This window comes from Urocitellus parryii, chromosome 4 (genome assembly GCF_045843805.1).
Source record: "Urocitellus parryii isolate mUroPar1 chromosome 4, mUroPar1.hap1, whole genome shotgun sequence".
In the NCBI taxonomy this organism is placed as follows: Eukaryota; Metazoa; Chordata; class Mammalia; order Rodentia; family Sciuridae; genus Urocitellus; species Urocitellus parryii.
Genome location: NC_135534.1, coordinates 175877917 through 175896535, shown reverse-complemented (window position 1 = coordinate 175896535; position 18619 = coordinate 175877917). Strand labels below are relative to the sequence as shown.

General features: G+C 37.1%; 1 protein-coding gene across 1 annotated transcript in view; it reads left to right on the top strand.

Moving 5' to 3' along the window:
* The window catches only part of Rnf38 (ring finger protein 38), a 122767-nt gene that overhangs the window by 39080 nt on the left and 65068 nt on the right, over positions 1-18619 (top strand). The window contains exon 2 of the mRNA XM_077797064.1: positions 10324-10394. Within this exon, the coding sequence (XP_077653190.1) occupies positions 10324-10394 (71 nt within the window). The remainder of the gene's footprint in view (positions 1-10323; positions 10395-18619) is intronic.

The following is an 18619-nucleotide window of genomic DNA, read 5'->3' as shown; positions in this document are numbered from 1 at the left end:
ATAATCTAGTACTGCACATTATATCTAATTATTTTCCTTAAGTCTCTTAATCCAACACAGCCCCATCGTTTTCTATTTCAAATAATATCACTGGCTTATTGAGAGCCTAAGCTATTTGTTTTGCTGAATAACTTTTGGATGAACTTCCTTGTGATGATGTTTATGATGAATAATCTATCTTCTGTATTTCTTATAAATTTGGAAATCATATCCAGTGGCATAATGGATCCAATTGAAGTGTTTTGGGCTTAAATACCATACTGGTTGTGTACTTCATATCAAAAGACATAGCTGGTTGGCTTATAGTTATGGTTGGCTTATAGTTAAGATTGACCACTGGATTAAGATCTTTATTGTAAGGCTCTTCCTGCAGCTAACAGTAATCTCTATAGTGTTACTTTGGTACTTAACAAATCCCCATCAGCCATTTACCTAATAAAATAATTTTATCTTTTTGATAATTCTTGGCTGGATCAGTTAAGTAAATTTATTAGGTTTGCAAAATGATGTTTTCTAATTTTAAAATTCCTTCTGCATATTTTAGCTGGCATCCTTTTGTAAATAAAACCAGTTGTATGGTTACCCTGAAAGATAAGGAAGAATGCCTGGTTTTTTTAGTTACCGAAATAAAAAGTTCTTTAAAGTAGATACTTTAAGATGCAAAGATTTTCCTTTTTTTTTTTTTATTGAGTACTGTTAAAGACTCAGGGATTTTTGTTGATAAGATAAATTTTAGTCAGCTACACTTGTTTTTTATTTTTATTTATTTATTTTTTAAATATTTATTTTTTTAGGTGTAGATGGACACAACACAATGCCTTTATTTTTATGTGGTGCTGAGGATGGAAACCGGGTCCCGCCCATGCGAGGCGAGCGCTCTACCGCTGAGCCACAATCCCAGCCCCTGTTTTTAATTTTTATATTTGAGGGTCATTTTAGGTTCACAGCAAAATTAAGAGGAGCTCCCATAGACTCTGCTCCACATGAGCTTAGCCTTCCCATTCATTATAAAGATTTCACCACCACAGTGGTACATTTATTACAATTGATGAACCTACATTAACACAACAGTATCACTTATAGCCCATAATATACAATAGGGCTCACTTTAAAAAAAAATCTTTTTTTAGTTGTAGGTGAACACAATACCTTTATTTTATTTTTATGTGGTGCTGAGACCTGAACCCAGTGCCTCACACATGCTAGATGATTGAGCACTCTACCACTGAGCCAGAACCCCAGCCTAGGATTCACTCTTTGTTTATACATCCTACAGATTTGAACAAATATGTAATGACATGTGTCTACCATTATACAGTATAATGTCATATAGTGTAATTTCAGTGCCCTAAAAAGTTCTGTTTCACCTATTCATAACAATTTTTCTGTTGTCCCTAGCAACTATTGATCTTTTTAATTGACTTTAAAAAATACAATTAAGGACTGGGGATGTGGCTCAAGCAGTAGCTTGTTTGCCTGGTGTGCGTGCGGCCCGGGTTCGATCCTCAGCACCACATAAAAACAAAGATGTTGTGTCCGCCGAAAAACTAAAAAATAAATGTTAAAAAATTCTCTCTCTCTCTCTTTAAAAAAATACAATTAAAATGTATCTACATATTTAACATAAATATATACATATGACAAATATATAAAGTATATATTATATATAAAACAAAAGATCTATATCTTTTTTTTTTAAACAAGTGTGTGTGTGTGTGTGTGTGTGTGTGTGTGTGTATTTATTAAAACTTTGGCCCCTTTCTTTTGGTTTTTCAGAATAGGTCTGAGAAAGCATATAGTACTTAGGTTGGTGCAATTGCCCTTCCCATTGTTGAGTTTTGTAGTTCAAACCTTTCACTTTTATAAACCAGTCTTTTCAGAACTGGAGATCTACCCAATGGTACATCACTTTCCTAGTATGTTTGAGGTCCTGGGTTCAATCCTCAGCACCACAGAAAACAAAATCTTTGCAAGATGATGGGCAGGTAGCTGTTGAGTCTAGGAAATGAATAGGAGGAACCCATGTTCTATTTCTAGGTTAACACATTGTTTTTAGAAGGCAGAAGACCCCTCTCTCACATATACACATTGAAGAATAATTCTGACAGTACTCAGTGCTACTTTTTAAAAAATTTTTGGTGCTGGGGTTTTAACCCAGGGCATTGCACTGCTACACACATACTCTTAACACTGAGCTATAACCCCAGTCTGAATGCCACACTTTTATGACAAGTTAAAGAGTTAATTTCCCTTTAAAGATATGTAGACTTTGGTGAAGACTCTTCAGTTCAAGTTTTGTGGTTTAACGCCTCTTGACTTTTTGTACATAGATTTCAAGGAATATGTGTGTGTCTCAACAGTTCTTCTTTTGCTTATTAAAGAAGATTGGGAGGTGGATATAGCTCAGTGGTAGAGCACATGCTTAGGTTTATGAATTTTTTGGGTTTCGTCCCTAAGAAAAAGAAAAAAGAGTCTATGTTTATGTTTCAAAATCTCAATATAACATTTTTTACAAAGCAGTGTGCAAAAAAGTCTGCTATATTTTAGCTATCCTTGATAGAACATGACATTTGAAAAGCTACATGTCAAAAGAGGGGGATATGAATTCTGGATGGAACTGACACTAAGAAAGGCTGATATTTTAAGTCTGTTATATATTAACATGATCATTCACTACACGTATGTGTTTACATTTTAGTTTCCTGCTAGGAAAGGAGAAGTAGCAAGAGATATCATCATAAAGTTGTAGCGTTTACCATGCCAGTAGCACTCCTGCCAATACAGTAAATATTCTGAAACCCACTGGGCTTCTTATAAGAAGTGTGGAAAGCACCAGCCCCACAAAGTGACATAGTACAAGAAGGACAAGAATTCTCTGTGTGCCCACAGAAAATGGTACTGTGACAGGAAAGAAGTGTAGCTTTTTGGTGGGCAGACTAAGCCATATCCCCAGGAAAAAGGTAGAACTACAAAGAAGATTGTGCTGAGGCTTGAGTGTGTTGAGGCCCACTGCAGATCTAAGAGGATGCTGACTATTAAGAAATGCACGGGTTTTGTACTGGGAGGAGATAAGAAGACAAAAGGGCTAGACACATGATGCACACCTATAATCTCCAGGCTGAGGCAGGAAGATTGCAAGTTCCAGGCAAGCCTGGGCTTCTTAGAAGATGCTGTCTAAAAATAAAAACATAAGCCAGGTGTGGTGGTGTATGCCTGTAATTTCAGCAACTTTGGAGTCTAAGGTGTGAGGATTGCAAATTCAAAGCCATCCTCAGAGCTGGGTGCGATGGCTCATGCCTGTAATCCCAGGGGCTGGGGAGGCTGAGGCAGGAGGATCTTGAGTTCAAAGCCAGCCTCAGAAAAAGCGAGGCACTAAGCAACTCAGTGAGACCCTGTCTCTAAATAAAATACAAAATAGAGCTGAGGATGTGGCTCAGTGACTGAGTGCCCCTGAGTTCAATCCCCAGTATTAAAAAAAAAAAAAAAAAACAATAAAAAAAATTGACTTTACGTTTTGGAGTGCAGGAGTCTTGTGAACATGACAAGTAATGTCTCTACATTGCCACTTTGTTCCTGGAGACCAAAAACACTAGCAGGATATTTTTAATAATTACTTTGAAGTTTTTCCACCTCTCCATCACTGTTTCAACCTTGACTTCTTTGCATTCTCTAGTTATACATTTTTTTGTTCCATACTTTGACTTCAGTTCCCCACTGCTGTTTTCCCTTATTTTTGAATATTTTTATTACTCTTCACAGAATGTTTCTTGTCTGTTCCCTTTCAGTGCTTTTGATTGAGTCTGTTCTTGTGGTCCCAGCATCTTTTGCTAGTTAAAAGGTTTGTTTGTTTGCTTAATTTTTAGTTGTGGATGGACACAATACCTTCATTTTATTTATTCATATTTGTGTGGTGCTGAGGATCAAACCCATTGCCTCACATGTACTAGGCAAACACTCTACCACTGAGCTGCAACTGCAGCCCCTAATAAAGAGATTTTAAGCTGCGTATGTGTCTGTCTGTCCTTCAACTCCTTTGGCAATCTGTGAAGTCTGTAGGCTCCTTTCCAGGAGAATATTCACATACCCCTTCCCAATGCTGGGGATCTAATCTAGTATTTCACACATGATAGGCAAATGCTCCCACATCCCTACCTGGAAACTATTTTTTTTTTTTTTTTTAAGAACTGGGGTTTTAACCTAAGGGTGTTTGTTGTAACTTTGAGCTGTATCCCCAGCCATTTGTATATTTGTATTTATTTATTTAAAATAGAGTTTTGATAAGTAGCCCAGCTTAGCCTCAAGCTATGTGCCTCTTGCCTCAGCCTCCCAACTAGCTGGGGTTACAGGTGTGTACCACCAAGAGGCTGTGTAGGAAAATATTCATAATTGCATGAAATAAAATACATGGTATTACAAAGGAAACCAGTTATGTTGCTCCTCATTGTCCCCTTAACTTAGCCAGGTTTTTGGGAACAGAAAAGGGGTATTGAAGGACACGGTGTTTTATTCTCCCCCTTTGATTTTGGGATGATACAGTTGCCCAGGCTGGCTTCCATATTGTGATCCTCCTGCCTCAGCCTCCCAGGTAATTGGGATTAGAAGCAGGCATCACCACATCTGGCCACAGGAATGAGTTACACTCACGGTAAAAGTCAAAGAGAAACTGCTTATTTTTAAATGGGGTTGTACATTTTCTTGTTGAGTTTTAAGATTTATTTGAATATTTTAGGGAGTTCTTTATTAGATATGTATTTTGCAAATATTTTCTCTCAGTTGGTGGCTTTCTTTTCATTTATTTATTTATTTATTTGTTTGTTTGGTACCAAGGATTGAACTCTGGGACCTCCCAAATCCCCAGCCCTATTTTGTATTTTATTTAGAGACAGGGTCTTACTGAGTTGCTTAGTGCCATTCTGTTGCTGAGGCTGGCTTTGAACTCAGGATCCTCTTGACTCAGCCTCTTGAGCTGATGGGGTTACAGGCATTTGCTACCAAGCCCAGCCTTCTCATTCTTTTAAAAGTGTCTTTGTGGTACATATACACAGCCATAAAGAAGAATGAAAATTATGGCATTTGTCGATAAATGGATGGAACTGGAGACTGTCATGCTAAGTGAAATAGGCCAATCCCCCAAATCTAGAGGCCAAATGTTGTCTCTGATGTGTGGATACTGGCTCACAATAGGTGGGGGGTGGGGGGGGGTGAATGGAGATCCACTGAATTGGACTGGGGAAGGGAGTGGGGTTGGGAATGGGAGAGATGCTTGCATTAATTGGACATAACTTTCCTATGGTCTTATATGAATACATGAACACTGTAACTCCACATCATGTACAACCACAAAAATAGGAAGCTATACTCAGTGTATATGTCAAAGTACATTCTACTGTCATGTGTAACTAAAAAGAACAAATAAAAAATTCTCAAAAAAAAAAAAAAAAAAAACCCAAGGGCTGGGGATGTGGCTCAAGCGGTAGCGCGCTCGCCTGGCATGCGTGCGGCCCGGGTTCGATCCTCAGCACCACATACAAACAAAGATGTTGTGTCCGCCAAAAACTAAAAAATAAATATTAAAAAAAAATAACTGTCTTTCACAGAGCAGAAGTTTTAAATTTTGGAGAAGTTCATCTTACCAGTTTGTTTTTTTCCCCCGAATTGTGCTCTTAGTGTGTATCTAAAAGCTTATCATATAACCCAGGGTCACCTAAATTTTAACCTGTGTAATCTGAAAGTATTATAGTTTTACATTTCATATTTAGGTTCATGGTCAACATTGAATTCGATTTTGTGAAAAGGTAAGGATAGGGTCGGTCTCTAGGTTCATTTTTAATTATTTTTCCATGTGAGTCACCGCAGCCAGCTTGCCATTTATTGTTCGTTTATTTCGCCGTACTAGGAATTGAATCCAGGATCTTGCTCATGCTAAGCATGAGCATATAACCACTAAATTATATCCCCAGCCCTTATTTGTTTGTTTGTTTGTTTGGGGGTACACTGAGCCACATCCCCAGTCCTGTTTTGTATTTTATTTTGAGACAGGGTCTCACTGAGTTGCTTAGCACCTCAGCCTCCTGAGCTGCTGGGATTACGGGTGTACGCCACTACACCCAGCTTGTTCATTTTTATTTATTTATTTATTTATTTTTTGTGATGCTGGGGATTGAACCCAGGGCTTTGTGCATGTGAGGCAAGCACTCTACCAGCTGAGGTATATCCCCAGCCCTTATTCATTTATTTAACACACTCTTTGAGATGAGATTTTTAAGTTGATAAATAATGTATTAATCCTTCATGTTTCCAACTCTCATGGAGGCCAAGGTTTTGATGATGGTCCCATATGATGTTCTTCCCTACACTCATTAGATTATAATATATGAAGTGTTTCCAGTTTCATATAATATCTTTCTGTATCTGTACCCAATAGAAACAAATCTAACATGATACATTAAATACATGGGTATGTGTAGGATGAAATAATGTTGTCTGTTGTAGTACCTCTTTGAAAATGTGTGCTTATGATTATTAATTATTAGGTTAATTTTAGCCCATCTGATTTCAGACTTATAAGACACTGTGTTCATACGGGACTAGTTAAAGGCGTATAATTTAATAGAATTAAACTTTTCCTAACTCCCCCTTGAAATACATACAATTTGTTTTGAATAGTTCATTTTGATTTATTATTTTACTATTCCAGATTTTAATGTTTCAGAGTCATTATTGTGTATTTTTTGTTCCAAATCATGGGTTTAGAACATGTTAAATTATGTTAACTAGACTTAGTATTGGAGGGACTTCTGTGGTTTATATTATTTTTTATCCATATTTGTACCTTCTTGGTCAGCTGTATCTCATTTTCTCCAGAATTGTCACCAGTGGCAAAAACTTGTTAAGCTTACTGACAAGTTTAGTTTTTATTTATTTTTGACAATTTTTTTGAGGAAAATAGATAATAAATATTATGACATAATCAAACTTGTAAAGATCATTTTTTACTCTAGTTCTTGGTACTTAGGACTTTTCATTGTCAGCGCTGGAAATTGAAACTAGGGCCTTGTGCATGCTAGACAAGTGCTCTGTTACTGAGTTACAACTCCAGCATCTTATTTTTTCTTTTATTGGATCAGTTTTACTTTCCTTGGGTAAATAAACATGAATAGATTGTGGTGACCTACTCACTATATTATACACGTTTCATTTTCCTGCTTACTTGCAATTTTATTTATTTTTATTCTTGAGTTTATGAGTAAGATTATTTTCTTATTTTAGTGCTCTCTTTTGGCCATACAAAATGAGTTGGGGATGATAATTTATACTGAGTAGATGAGTAAGAGTAAATAATTTTCTCTGGTATGCTAATGTGAATTCTTTGGTATTTTGAATTTGTAGGAATGGTATATTTCTCATTTTTTTATGACTGCACAAAAAGAATATATGACACAAATCTACATTTAATAAGTTTAAAAGAGTTATTTCAATGAGTGAAAATAAAGATTTTTTTTTTTTAGAGAGAGAGAGAATTTTTTTTTTTTAATATTTCTTTTTTAGTTTTTGGCAGACACAACATCTTTTTTTGTTTGTATGTGGTGCTGAGGATTGAATCCGGGCCGCACGCATGCCAGGCGAGCATGCTACCACTTGAGCCATATCCCCAGCCTGAAAATAAATATATATATATATTTTTTTTTTTTTTTGGTGGGTACCTGGGATTGAACCCAGGGGCACCCAACCACTGAGCCACATCCCCAGCCCTATTTTGTATTTTATTTAACTTAGAGACAGGGTCTCACTGAGTTGATTAGTGCCTCGCTTTTGTTGAAGCTGGCTTTGAACTTGTGATACTCCTGCCCCAGCCTCCCAAGCTGCTGAGATTATAGGCATCGGCCACTGTGCCCAGCAAAATTAGGATTTTTTAAAGGGTCATGTTAGAGTTTAGTTGGCAGCCTTATTTTTCAATGTCATGTGAAATAATTGGGCATATGAATTAATGGCACTCTAAATTTTATAAACGAATGGTATCTCTTAAGGGTAACAACCAAAGGTAATGATGAGAATTCTTCTTAGGTTCAACTTCTTAGGTTCACCTCACTGAGGTACTAACCAACTCAGTGAGACCCTGTCTCTAAATTAAATAAAATACCATTCAGACTGAATGGGTCTCTCTTGATACCACTTTAGTCAGAAGTATAGAGGACAGAAACCACAACTTGTTAGTAATACACTTCATATAGAAGTGCTCTTTTGACAGTTCAGGTTCAAAGAGATGACATTCATATTGGGTGTGCCCAGAGTTTTGTAATTCTCATGGGAGAAGATTATCTCTTACAAGAACTTCATAAACATAGTTTCTAGGATCCTCTGCAAGGACAAGGATTGGAAGGGATATGCCCAATTACAAACCATCACTCTCAGGAAAGCTCAGAAACATGGCTTTCTACTAGATGTTTATCATGTTTCTCATTTAGACCCAGTCTACTGTTGGGTAATATAATTTCTTTCATAGCATGGTTGCCAAGTAATGTGGTTGGCATGTTCTATTAATTAAGTTAATGGGGGGGGGTTAAGTGAAAGATTCTCTTACATAAATGTTAATATCAGGGTATCCAGTTGGCATCCAGGTCCTTGGTGTCCTGAACAAAGAGTGAGCAAGACACGCACAAGTAACAGGCAAAGCATAGATTTATTGAAGGTCAAGGTAGAAGTAACACTCCATTAGGCAGAGTAGAGTGGGCTGATCAAGAGAAAAACTCAAGGCCCCCATGTCTGGAAATGATTATCTTCTTTTTAATATTTATTTATTTATTTTTTTAGTTATAGGTGGACACAATACCTTTATTTTATGTTGCTGAGGATTGAACCCAGTGCCTCACTCACGTGTACTAGGCGAGTGCTCAACCACTAAGCCACAACCCCAGCCCTGGATATGATTATCTTATACACCGAGCTGTGAGGCATTCTCTTCCCTATCCAGACCTGATTAAAGACCTTACCCCATATGCCCCCATTGGTTACTTTATGATACCTGATTAGAATATTATCTAAACTCCCACCTCCCCACCATTGGTTAATTTAAAAAACTTAACTAGAATACTTCCCATTTTAGCCCCTTGGTCATTTTAAAATACTGGACCTGTGGCAGGAGTTGTCATGGTAATAGGACTTATTATATAATAACAGGGACACAACTCATCTCCCTGTCTTGTCCTGCAGCAGCATCCTTCTTAGACCCTGCTTCTGCGATCTTGGTGTCCCTGAACTCCTACCTAAAATAAGGACAAAAATTTTTATAATCTTTGGTCTGGAGTCATGTGTGCTGATTTTTCATTTATCGTGGCGTTCACGTTTAGCATCTTCTTTCAGCAGATTTTTTTCTTTAGCCGAGCGCTATGGCATACACCTGTAATCCTTAGTGGCTTGACAGGCTGAGGCAGGAGAATGGCGAGTTCAAAGCCAGCCTCAGCAAAAGCAAGGTGCTAAGCAACTCAGTGAAACCCTGTCTTTAAATAAAATACAAAATAGGGCTGGGGATGTGGCTCAGTGGTTGAATGCCCCTGAGTTCAATCCCTGATACCAAAAAACAAAAACAAAAAACATTTTCTTCTAGAATTTTTTTTCTCCTACATTTTCTTCTAGAACTTTTTTTTGTTTTTACATTACATAGATCTTTGAGCCACCATTTTTTTTAACATGGTGAGATAGGAACCAAATTTTTAAAAAATGGATAATAAAATTGTTCTAGTCATTTATTGAATAATTTGTTTTCCTATTGGTTAGAAATACCACTATTTTCATAGAGCAGTTGTTGTTAGGAGATAGTTCTTCAAATTAGCAAACGGTTAGGTATATTAAATGTATGTACATTTAAAATAATGAAAACATTTGAAACCTGTAGGTTACATTGTGTTTCTATATGCTGAGAATTTATAGGGTCAATTTTTCCCTCAAAGTATATGTGTAGTCTGAAAAGGAATATGATTTATTTTCATCACTAACAGAAGTTTGTCTTATTGACAGCTGTGCTTAAGTTTAAGTGGCCTTACTTAGAAAATAGATTACTTTCGATGGTAGAGAGTGGTGAATTAGGGGTTGAATAACAGGGTTTTAGTTTAAGATCTGCCACTTTACTCTCTGCTACTTTGTGAGAATCAGACTCTGTTTTGTTTTCTTCTGTTAAAATGCATGAATGATAATCCCTATCCTGCCAGTTTATAAATGTTTTTGAGTATTAGATGGGATAATGGATGTATAAGCACTTTTAATTGGTAAAGCACTTCAAATATAAGCAATTATTGCATCTTAACCTTTCCTCCCTTTTTCTTGTAGGTAGTGTTGGTGCTTCTTTTCAGTGCCAGTCCATCCATCACGATCACATTTGTCATGATGACAGTGACAAGGTGAGGTCCGTGTTGATGTCTATCATGATAAAAATGCATGCTACCCTTATATTACTGGGTTCTCTTGCATAAATCTGGATCTAGAACCTAGACAGTGACTTGGTGGGCACAATGTTGAGATGCAGAGAGTCTCTTGCTGGTTTGTGTCAGGTTATTAGACTGCTCCAAAAAAACCTGAGGATAGTTCCTCAATAAGGAGGTGGGCTGGACTCTTACTTAGAAGTAACTCCATTTTCTTATTTTTATCTCTGTCTTCCTCTTTGTCTGCACAGCCTAGATAGATCATCTTAATATATGAAAATGTGTTCCCAAAACTAGTAGCAGTCTTAGCAACTTGTGTTTATTTCTAATTGGAATTGTCTTGGAAATTCCAATTTGACTCACTTTTGGAGTTGATTAGTTATGTTAAATTATGTTTTCTTAATACTTTGGTTCCAAAGTCCACATTAAATCTTGGGGCTTGAGAATGGAACCTGTGTGATTCTGGTTTGGGCTTTTTTCTTTTAATTTGTAATCATATCCAAACTATTGGTGCTTTTGTTTCATTGTGTTGTTTTTGTTTCTGTTCTTTTTATCTCAAAAGAAACCTGGTCTTGGGAGCTTTCTGATTCTCATCAGCAAACCTGTTGGCCCACCCGTTCCAGTAGATATTTCTGTGGGCTGGATGTTTAGCATGTTTACTACTGATCTAAGTGGCTTAACATTTAGTCTTATCCAGCTTCACTTTCCAGAGACTTTTCTTCTCATGTCCTTATCTTCTGGGCAGGAATATATTAATCCATTGGTAGTTTCCAGTGCAGAACAATCCAAGCAATCTTTTTCTCTGTTATTTTGATTCTCCTCTCTCATTCTGTTGGAGCTAGATTAAGAAGTTGGTCCATCATTGGGATTTTCCAAATGACTTTCTCTGTTTTGTGTGTTGGTGTCACTGTCTTTGTGAACTTTGCTCAGACTGATTTTACTGTTTATAGAGGAAGTGGTATGCACATAGCATTCTAAAGCATTCCATTCTTTTGTTATTGGAGCAATCCAGAGGCATGGATTTCACTTTTAACTTCTTTCAGAGGCAAGCTACCAAGGCTTCAGATTATATAATTGGCTCCATAAAATGTAATATGTACCAAAGAATTAAGAAATGAGCATTTACAGTTTAAGAAGCTAGGTGCCCTGGCACATGCCCTGTAATCCCAGCAACTCAAAAGAGACTAAGGCAGAGACCTGCACAGTTAGCCAGGCACAGTGGCTCAGGGTCATCATCCCAGTGGTTTAGGAGGCTGAGTCAGGAAGATTACAAATTCAAAGTCAGCCTCAGCAATTTAGTGAGACTGTATCTCAAAATAAAACATAAAAAGGGCTGGGAATGTGGCTCAGTGATTAAGCACCCCTGGGTTTCAATCCCTAGTACCAAAAAAAAAGAAGCTGAGGCAGGAAGATCATGAGTAAAACAAGCCTCAGCAATTTAGCGAGACCTGTCTCAAAAAAATTTAAAAAGGACTGTGATATAGCCTAGTGCTAAAGTGCCCCTGGGTTTCATCCTCAATTCCCCCACCACCCCTGCCAAAAAAAAAAAAAAAAAAAAGATAAAATTAAGAGTGTTAATAGAAGGAAAAGGCAAAATTACTTTATGCCAATAATATTACAAATGATTGTGTTTCATAATTGTGAAGGTGTTTTGGGGTTAATATTAGAGTCTAGGGATGACCCCCTCCCAGTATTGGGAATTGAAACCAAGGGCATTCTTATCCACTGAACTACATCACCAGCCCTCTCAAATCCTTTTTAAAAATTTGCATACAGGGTCTTACTAAATGCCCTTGAACTAATGGCTGACCTTATACTGCAGTGCTCCTGTCTCAGCCTCCTGAGTCACTGGGATTACAGGCATGCTCCACCCTGCCCAGCAGGGAATGAGATAACTCTTTACCACTGCCAGGTTTCCCCCATCTCTTTCAAATGGTTCTTCTCCTAATTTCTCCATCTTTACCTTGCTGATTTTTTAAAAGTTTTATATATATGTGTGTACACACACACACATATGTATGTATGTATACATGTTTAGTTGTTGATGGACCTTTATTTTATTTACTTATTTATATGCGGTGCTGGGAAACGAACCCAGTGCCTCACACTTGCACTCTACTGCTGAACTACAACTCCTACCCCACCTTGCTGATTTTGGGAAATGAGATTTTTCTAGAAATACATGAGGGAGGGAAAGAAAGGTTTAAGAGAAATTGTTACTTGATCATCAGACCCAAGAACGAACAGAGACTGCTCTCCTTTCTTGCCTGTTTGATCTGTGTATACTATGGTTGTTTTCCAGAACAAAATAAAGGGAATGAATAAAGGTCTTCTAACTATATATTTTATAATTTATTTTTCACCTTTCAAACTATTTTGTGAATAGAATATATTTACAAAACACAAATACTCAACATAAATATGCCAACTCACTTGACTTTTTTTTTTTGTGTATGTGTGTGAATCAAAAAACTTCCATCTTTAAAGGTACTTTCTCCTGATAAAGAAAAATGTCTTTACAGGCAATATGAAACAGTGTCCATACATGCTTTTTATGAATATTTAAAATAAACAATTTTATTAGATTAGGAAAGAGAAGAATTGCTGAGACTTAATGATTCATATGGGTCTTTCTATCTAGGTTTAAAGAGGAAAACATTTTCTTACTTTTTTTTTTCCTTCACTCCCAAAAGCCACTTTTTTTTCCTAACCTGCATATTTTTTTAATTTATATATGACAGTGGAATGTATTACAATTCTTTTTTTAAAATATTTTTTAGTTGCTGATAGATCTTTTATTTTTTTAATATGTGGTGCTGAGAATCGAACCCAGTGCCTCACACATATCAGGCACGTGTGCTACCACTGAGCCAAAGCCCCTGCCTTTACAATTCTTATTACACATATAGAGCACAATTTTTCATATCTCTGGTTGTATACAAAGTATAATCACACCAATTCGTGTCTTCATACATGTATTTTGGATAATAATGTCCATCACATTCTACCATCATTTCTAACCTCATGCCCCCTTCCTTCCTCTCTTACCCCTCTGCCCTACCAATCCCAAAAAACCAAATGCCGAATGTTTTCTCTGATATAAGGAGGCTGATTCATAGTGGGGTAGGGAGGGGGAGCATGGGAGAAATAGATGAGCACACTTGACTTTTAATTCTCTAAAATGGATAACTTAGGTCTTATAGATATGAGACCATGCTGAAACTCAGTAAGAAAATATGCTTTAATCCACAACTGTTTTGTGGAGTGTGTTTTGTGAACTGTTTGTGAAGTGACCTCAGAAAGCAATATGGAAAGAATTATATGGAGTTTAGAGACCTAAGTTTTAATCCTAGCTCTACCACCTCCTAAACTAGATGACTTTAGGCAAATTTATGACAGGGTCTTGCCTGTGAATGGTACTTAATAAATGTAGTTGTTAGCCGGGCATGGTGGCACACACCTGTAATCCTAGTGGTACAGGAAGGTGATGTTGGAGGATCATGAATTGAGAGCCAATCTCAGCAACTCAGCAAGATCCTGTCTCTAAATAAAATATAAAAAAGGGCTCAAGATGTGGCTCGATGGTTAAGTGCCCCTGCGTTCAATTCCTGGTACCAAATATAAAATAAAATAAATGTAGTTGTTATTTATGCTTACATTTTATAATAACACTTTTTTAGTCCTAATAATTTGTGTGTTTGTATGTGTGGTGTGGGTGGGGGCAGGGGCAGTGGTGATGTAGATATTATGGGATGTTGGGCCTGAATATGGATAGTGGATTTATGGCATATGGGTCTCTGTTTTTCCCTGGAAATCCTCCTGGCAGATATGACTCATTGAAAACTATATTTTTTCCTGCTAATTGACACAGCCTCAGAACCCTCTTCAGCATTGTTTCAAGGTAGTCATGACCAATTGGTTGATATGTGAAAAAAACCTATTTGTTATCCTTGGATTAGGTGGTCTTAAGTTCATTGCAGGTCTACCATTCTATAATTCTAAATTGAGGGGATCAGGGGCTGGGGTTGCGGCTCATGATAGAGTGCTTGCCTACCATGCATGAGGCGCTGGGTTCGATCCTCAGCACCACATAAAAACAAAATAATGTGTCCACCTAAAACTAAAGATATGTAAATAAATAAATATTTTAAAAAATAAAAATAAATTGAGGGGATCATGAACTTCTGATACTAATTGGACAATGGTACCTCTAACAGCCTAAGAGAGTATTTGAAAAGGAACAAGTTAAGCATGCAGAAAATTATTTAACAGAAAGTTTCTTAGGGACATGTGTATGGGTCCACTGATAAGCTAGTGGGACTCTCCTTGGTGAGGAGAGTCCCACTAGCTTAAGATAGGAAGTAGATTTTTAAAAAAACTGAACAGTCTTTGTCTATTTAAAATGTGGTAGGAGTAGTACAGAACTAAAGAATTATTTTATTCATGTTATTAGATAAATAAAGTATTGAAAATTAAAGTTTGGTATGGGGTTATAGCTCATTGGAAGAGCGCTTGCCTCACACGTGTGAGGCACTGGGTTCAATCCTCAGCACCACATTAAAAACAAACAAACAAATAAATAAATAAAATAAAAAATAAAGTTCACCACAGGTTTAGTATCCCTTATCTGAGAGTTTTTCACATTTTGGAATGTTGGCATAGATCTCTGTGAGTATCCCACCACTTCAAATTTTGGATTTTTAGATTAGGGATGCTCAACCTATTACAATAAAAATAGCCATGCATGATTCTCTACCACCACCCCTGGTACTAGAGATTGACTTCAGGGGCGCTTTACCATTGAGCTACATCCCCACCCATTTTTTGACACAGGGTCTCTCTTACTTGCTCAGGCTGGGATCCTCCTGCCTCAGCCTCCCAAATCACTGGGATTATAGGTGTGTGCCATTGTACCCTGATAATATATACAATGTTAAGTCAAAAGAAGAAAAATGAGGAACCAAAAACTTTATTAATGAAACATTCAATAAGGAGTTTAGAAACCTTTAGAATATGAGTAAGGATAAACAAAGTAATGTGGCAAAGTTAATCCATTAAAAAGGTGAATGTATCAAAGTTGTTGATTAAATGATAGATTGGTTTAAAAAGCAAAATTTCAGCTTATGTTTTATATGAGATATGCTTGAAATGATAGAAAAATGAAAAGATAAAGATAATATCAAGCACTAGGGGCTGGGGGTTGTGGCTCAGAGGTAGGGCACTTGCCTAGCATGTGTGAGGCACTGGGTTTGATCCTCAGCACCACATTAAAAAAATTATCAAGCACTATACAACCAGATAGAAAGAAGTGACATTTTGAATAGAATCCAAAGCATAAATTATTAATCTGCCTAAGAGTCAGAAGGCATGATGTATAGTGAAAATAGAACAGTCATGAACCAACACATCTTTGACATCATGATATATATTTTTGGTATTTTGTTCCTAGCTCATATACTCCCCAACAATAAGCCAGGTGTGGTGGCCTGCATCTGTAATCTCATCTACTTGGACACTGAAGTGCTTGCAAGTTCAAGGCCAGTCTCAGCAATTTAGTGAGACTTTGTCTCAAAATAAAAACAAAAAAAGAACTGGGATGAGCTCAGTGGTAGATTGTGCCTCCGTCTAATCCCCACTACAAAAACAAAAACTCCCACTTCACCCTGCAAGGCAGTCACAGAGACTAATTTTGCTCCTGCCTTGGAGCTGGCCAGAAAGAAATTTTTTGACCTACCTTGTCTGATAGTAGATGATAAGATCCCCATTTCAGAGGGGTTCTGCCCCATCCCCACAAGAAAGGAATGCTAAAGAATCTGGACAGACAGGCCTTGCTGGGTTTCTTCACCCAATCTACTATCATTAGATCATACACTTTTTGTCCAGTTACATTAAAACATGGTTACCAGGGGCTGGGGATACAGCTCAGCAGTGCATGCTTACCTAGCATTGTCTGATCCCTGGGCTCTCTCCCCAGCAAGACAAAAAGAGAGAGAGGGAGAGAGAGAGAAAGAAGTGGTTATCCATGCTTTAATCATGCCTGGGCAATGAAGTTTCCATAAATCCCTAAAAGAACAGAGTTCGGAGGCTTACTGATAGCGAAACACCTGGATGTTCTTGGAGGGTGGTGCATCTGGAGGAAGCATGACAACTCGATGCCCCTTCCCTCATGCCTCACTCACCCTGTGTCTTTTCATCTGAATCCTTTATAATATCCTATATAATAAACAGGTAAGCATAAGTGTTTCCCAGAGTTCTTTGAGGTATGCAGGCAAATTAATCAAATCTGAGGAGGTCATTACTAGAACCTGAGTTTATATCTGGTTGCTCAGAAGTATAGTCACAAACAGGGGCTTGTGACTGAGCTTCTCAACCTGTGAGATCTGAAGATATCTCCAGGAAGATGGTATTAGAACTGAATTAAATTAGAGGATACCAAGCTGGTGTCTGCTGCTGTAGCATTGTTTACTTGCTGGTGGGGAAAAATCCCCATGTTTTGAAAAGTCTTCTCTGTTGATTGTATGAGAGCATAAGAAAAGAGTTCATATTGTTTGTACTAAACACCCCAATTTTAAAGAATATCTTTAATTGTAGATGGATATGATATTTTTATTTAATTTTTTTAATGTGGTTATGAGAATCAAACCCAGTGCCTCCCACATGGTACGCAAGCACTCTGCCACTGAACCACAACCCCAGCCCTTACAAATATTTTTTAATATGTTCTATTTTTATGGACACAATGCTTTATTTTATTTATTTATTTTTATGTGGTGCTGAGGATCAAACCCAGTGCTTCACATATGCTAGGCAAGTGCTCTGTCACTGAGCTACAACCCCAGCCTGACTAAACATCCCAAATATTTAAGCCAAAAATCATTAGAAATATGTGAAGAAATTGATAGAATTACAACTGTAGAAAGGATGGAGATGCTTGGAAGAAAGAATATCATTTAAGAGATTAGTGTGAAAAATAAAAAAGGTTAGTGTGTTGCTATGTATAACAAATTACCACAAATACAGTTGCTTATAAGACAGCATTTATTATCTAACAGTTTCTGTGGATCTGGAGTTCAGGCATAACTGAATTGTATCTGGATCCTCTGCTTGGGGTCTCAGTCTTTGGTCAAGGTGTTGACTGGGATGTATTCTCATCTGGAATCTTGACTCTGGAAGAATCCGCTTTCTCCAAGCAGACTCATGTTCAAGCATTCATGTTGTTGGCAGAAGTTATTTCTTCATGACATATGACTGAGGGCCCTGGCCTCTTACTGGCCTCCAGACAACTACAGGTTCTAGAGTCTGACCACAGTTCTGTTGTGATCTTCTTGTTAAGCAGTTCACAACATAGCTATTTTCTTCTTCTAGACTATAGGAGAATCACTAGTCAGCTGAGATGGAGTCTTATGTAAAGAAACATAATTGCAGGAAAGATATCCTGTTACTCTTGTCATATTCCTCTGGTTAGAAGTAAGTCAAAGGTTTCATCTGCATTCAGTGGAGGGGATTACACAGGGTGAATATGGAAAATGTGTTATATCCATACAATCAAATTTATTGATTTGTCAATTTCATTGATTGGCATTGATTCATCAATGATTACCTGAGTGTGCCTCCATTGTGGTATTAAAAAAATTAGTATAAGGAGAACTTGGCGCACTCCTATAATCCCAGCGATTCGTGAGGCTGAGGTAGGAGGATTGCAATAAAAAAAAACCCAACCAGTTAAACAAACAAAAAGAATTGGAAATGAGTAGAAAGCTGATTTATTAGTTCCTATAACATCAGAAAACATGCCTTAAATATTTTAGTAATAGTTTTATTGAGGAATAATACATATACCATAAAATTCATCCTTTGGGTTTTTATTTCAAGGTCTTGAGTATTTTCAACAAATTGAACAATCAGCCTCACCATCTGATTTTAGAATATTTTTATTTCCCCAAAAACCCATACTCAAAAATGAGTTACTTTCTTTAGTTCCTGGCAGCCTCTGATCATTCTGTCTATAAAATATCGTGTTTGGCTTTCCTTACTTAGCATGATCATTTTAAGGTTCATCCTATAGTGTGAGTCAGTATTTTATTCCGTTTTATGAGTGAATAATATTTGATTGTACGGATGTAACACATTTTCCATATTCACCAATTGCTGGGTGTTTGGTTGCTTCCATTTTATGGTTATTATGAATAATATTGCTGTGAATG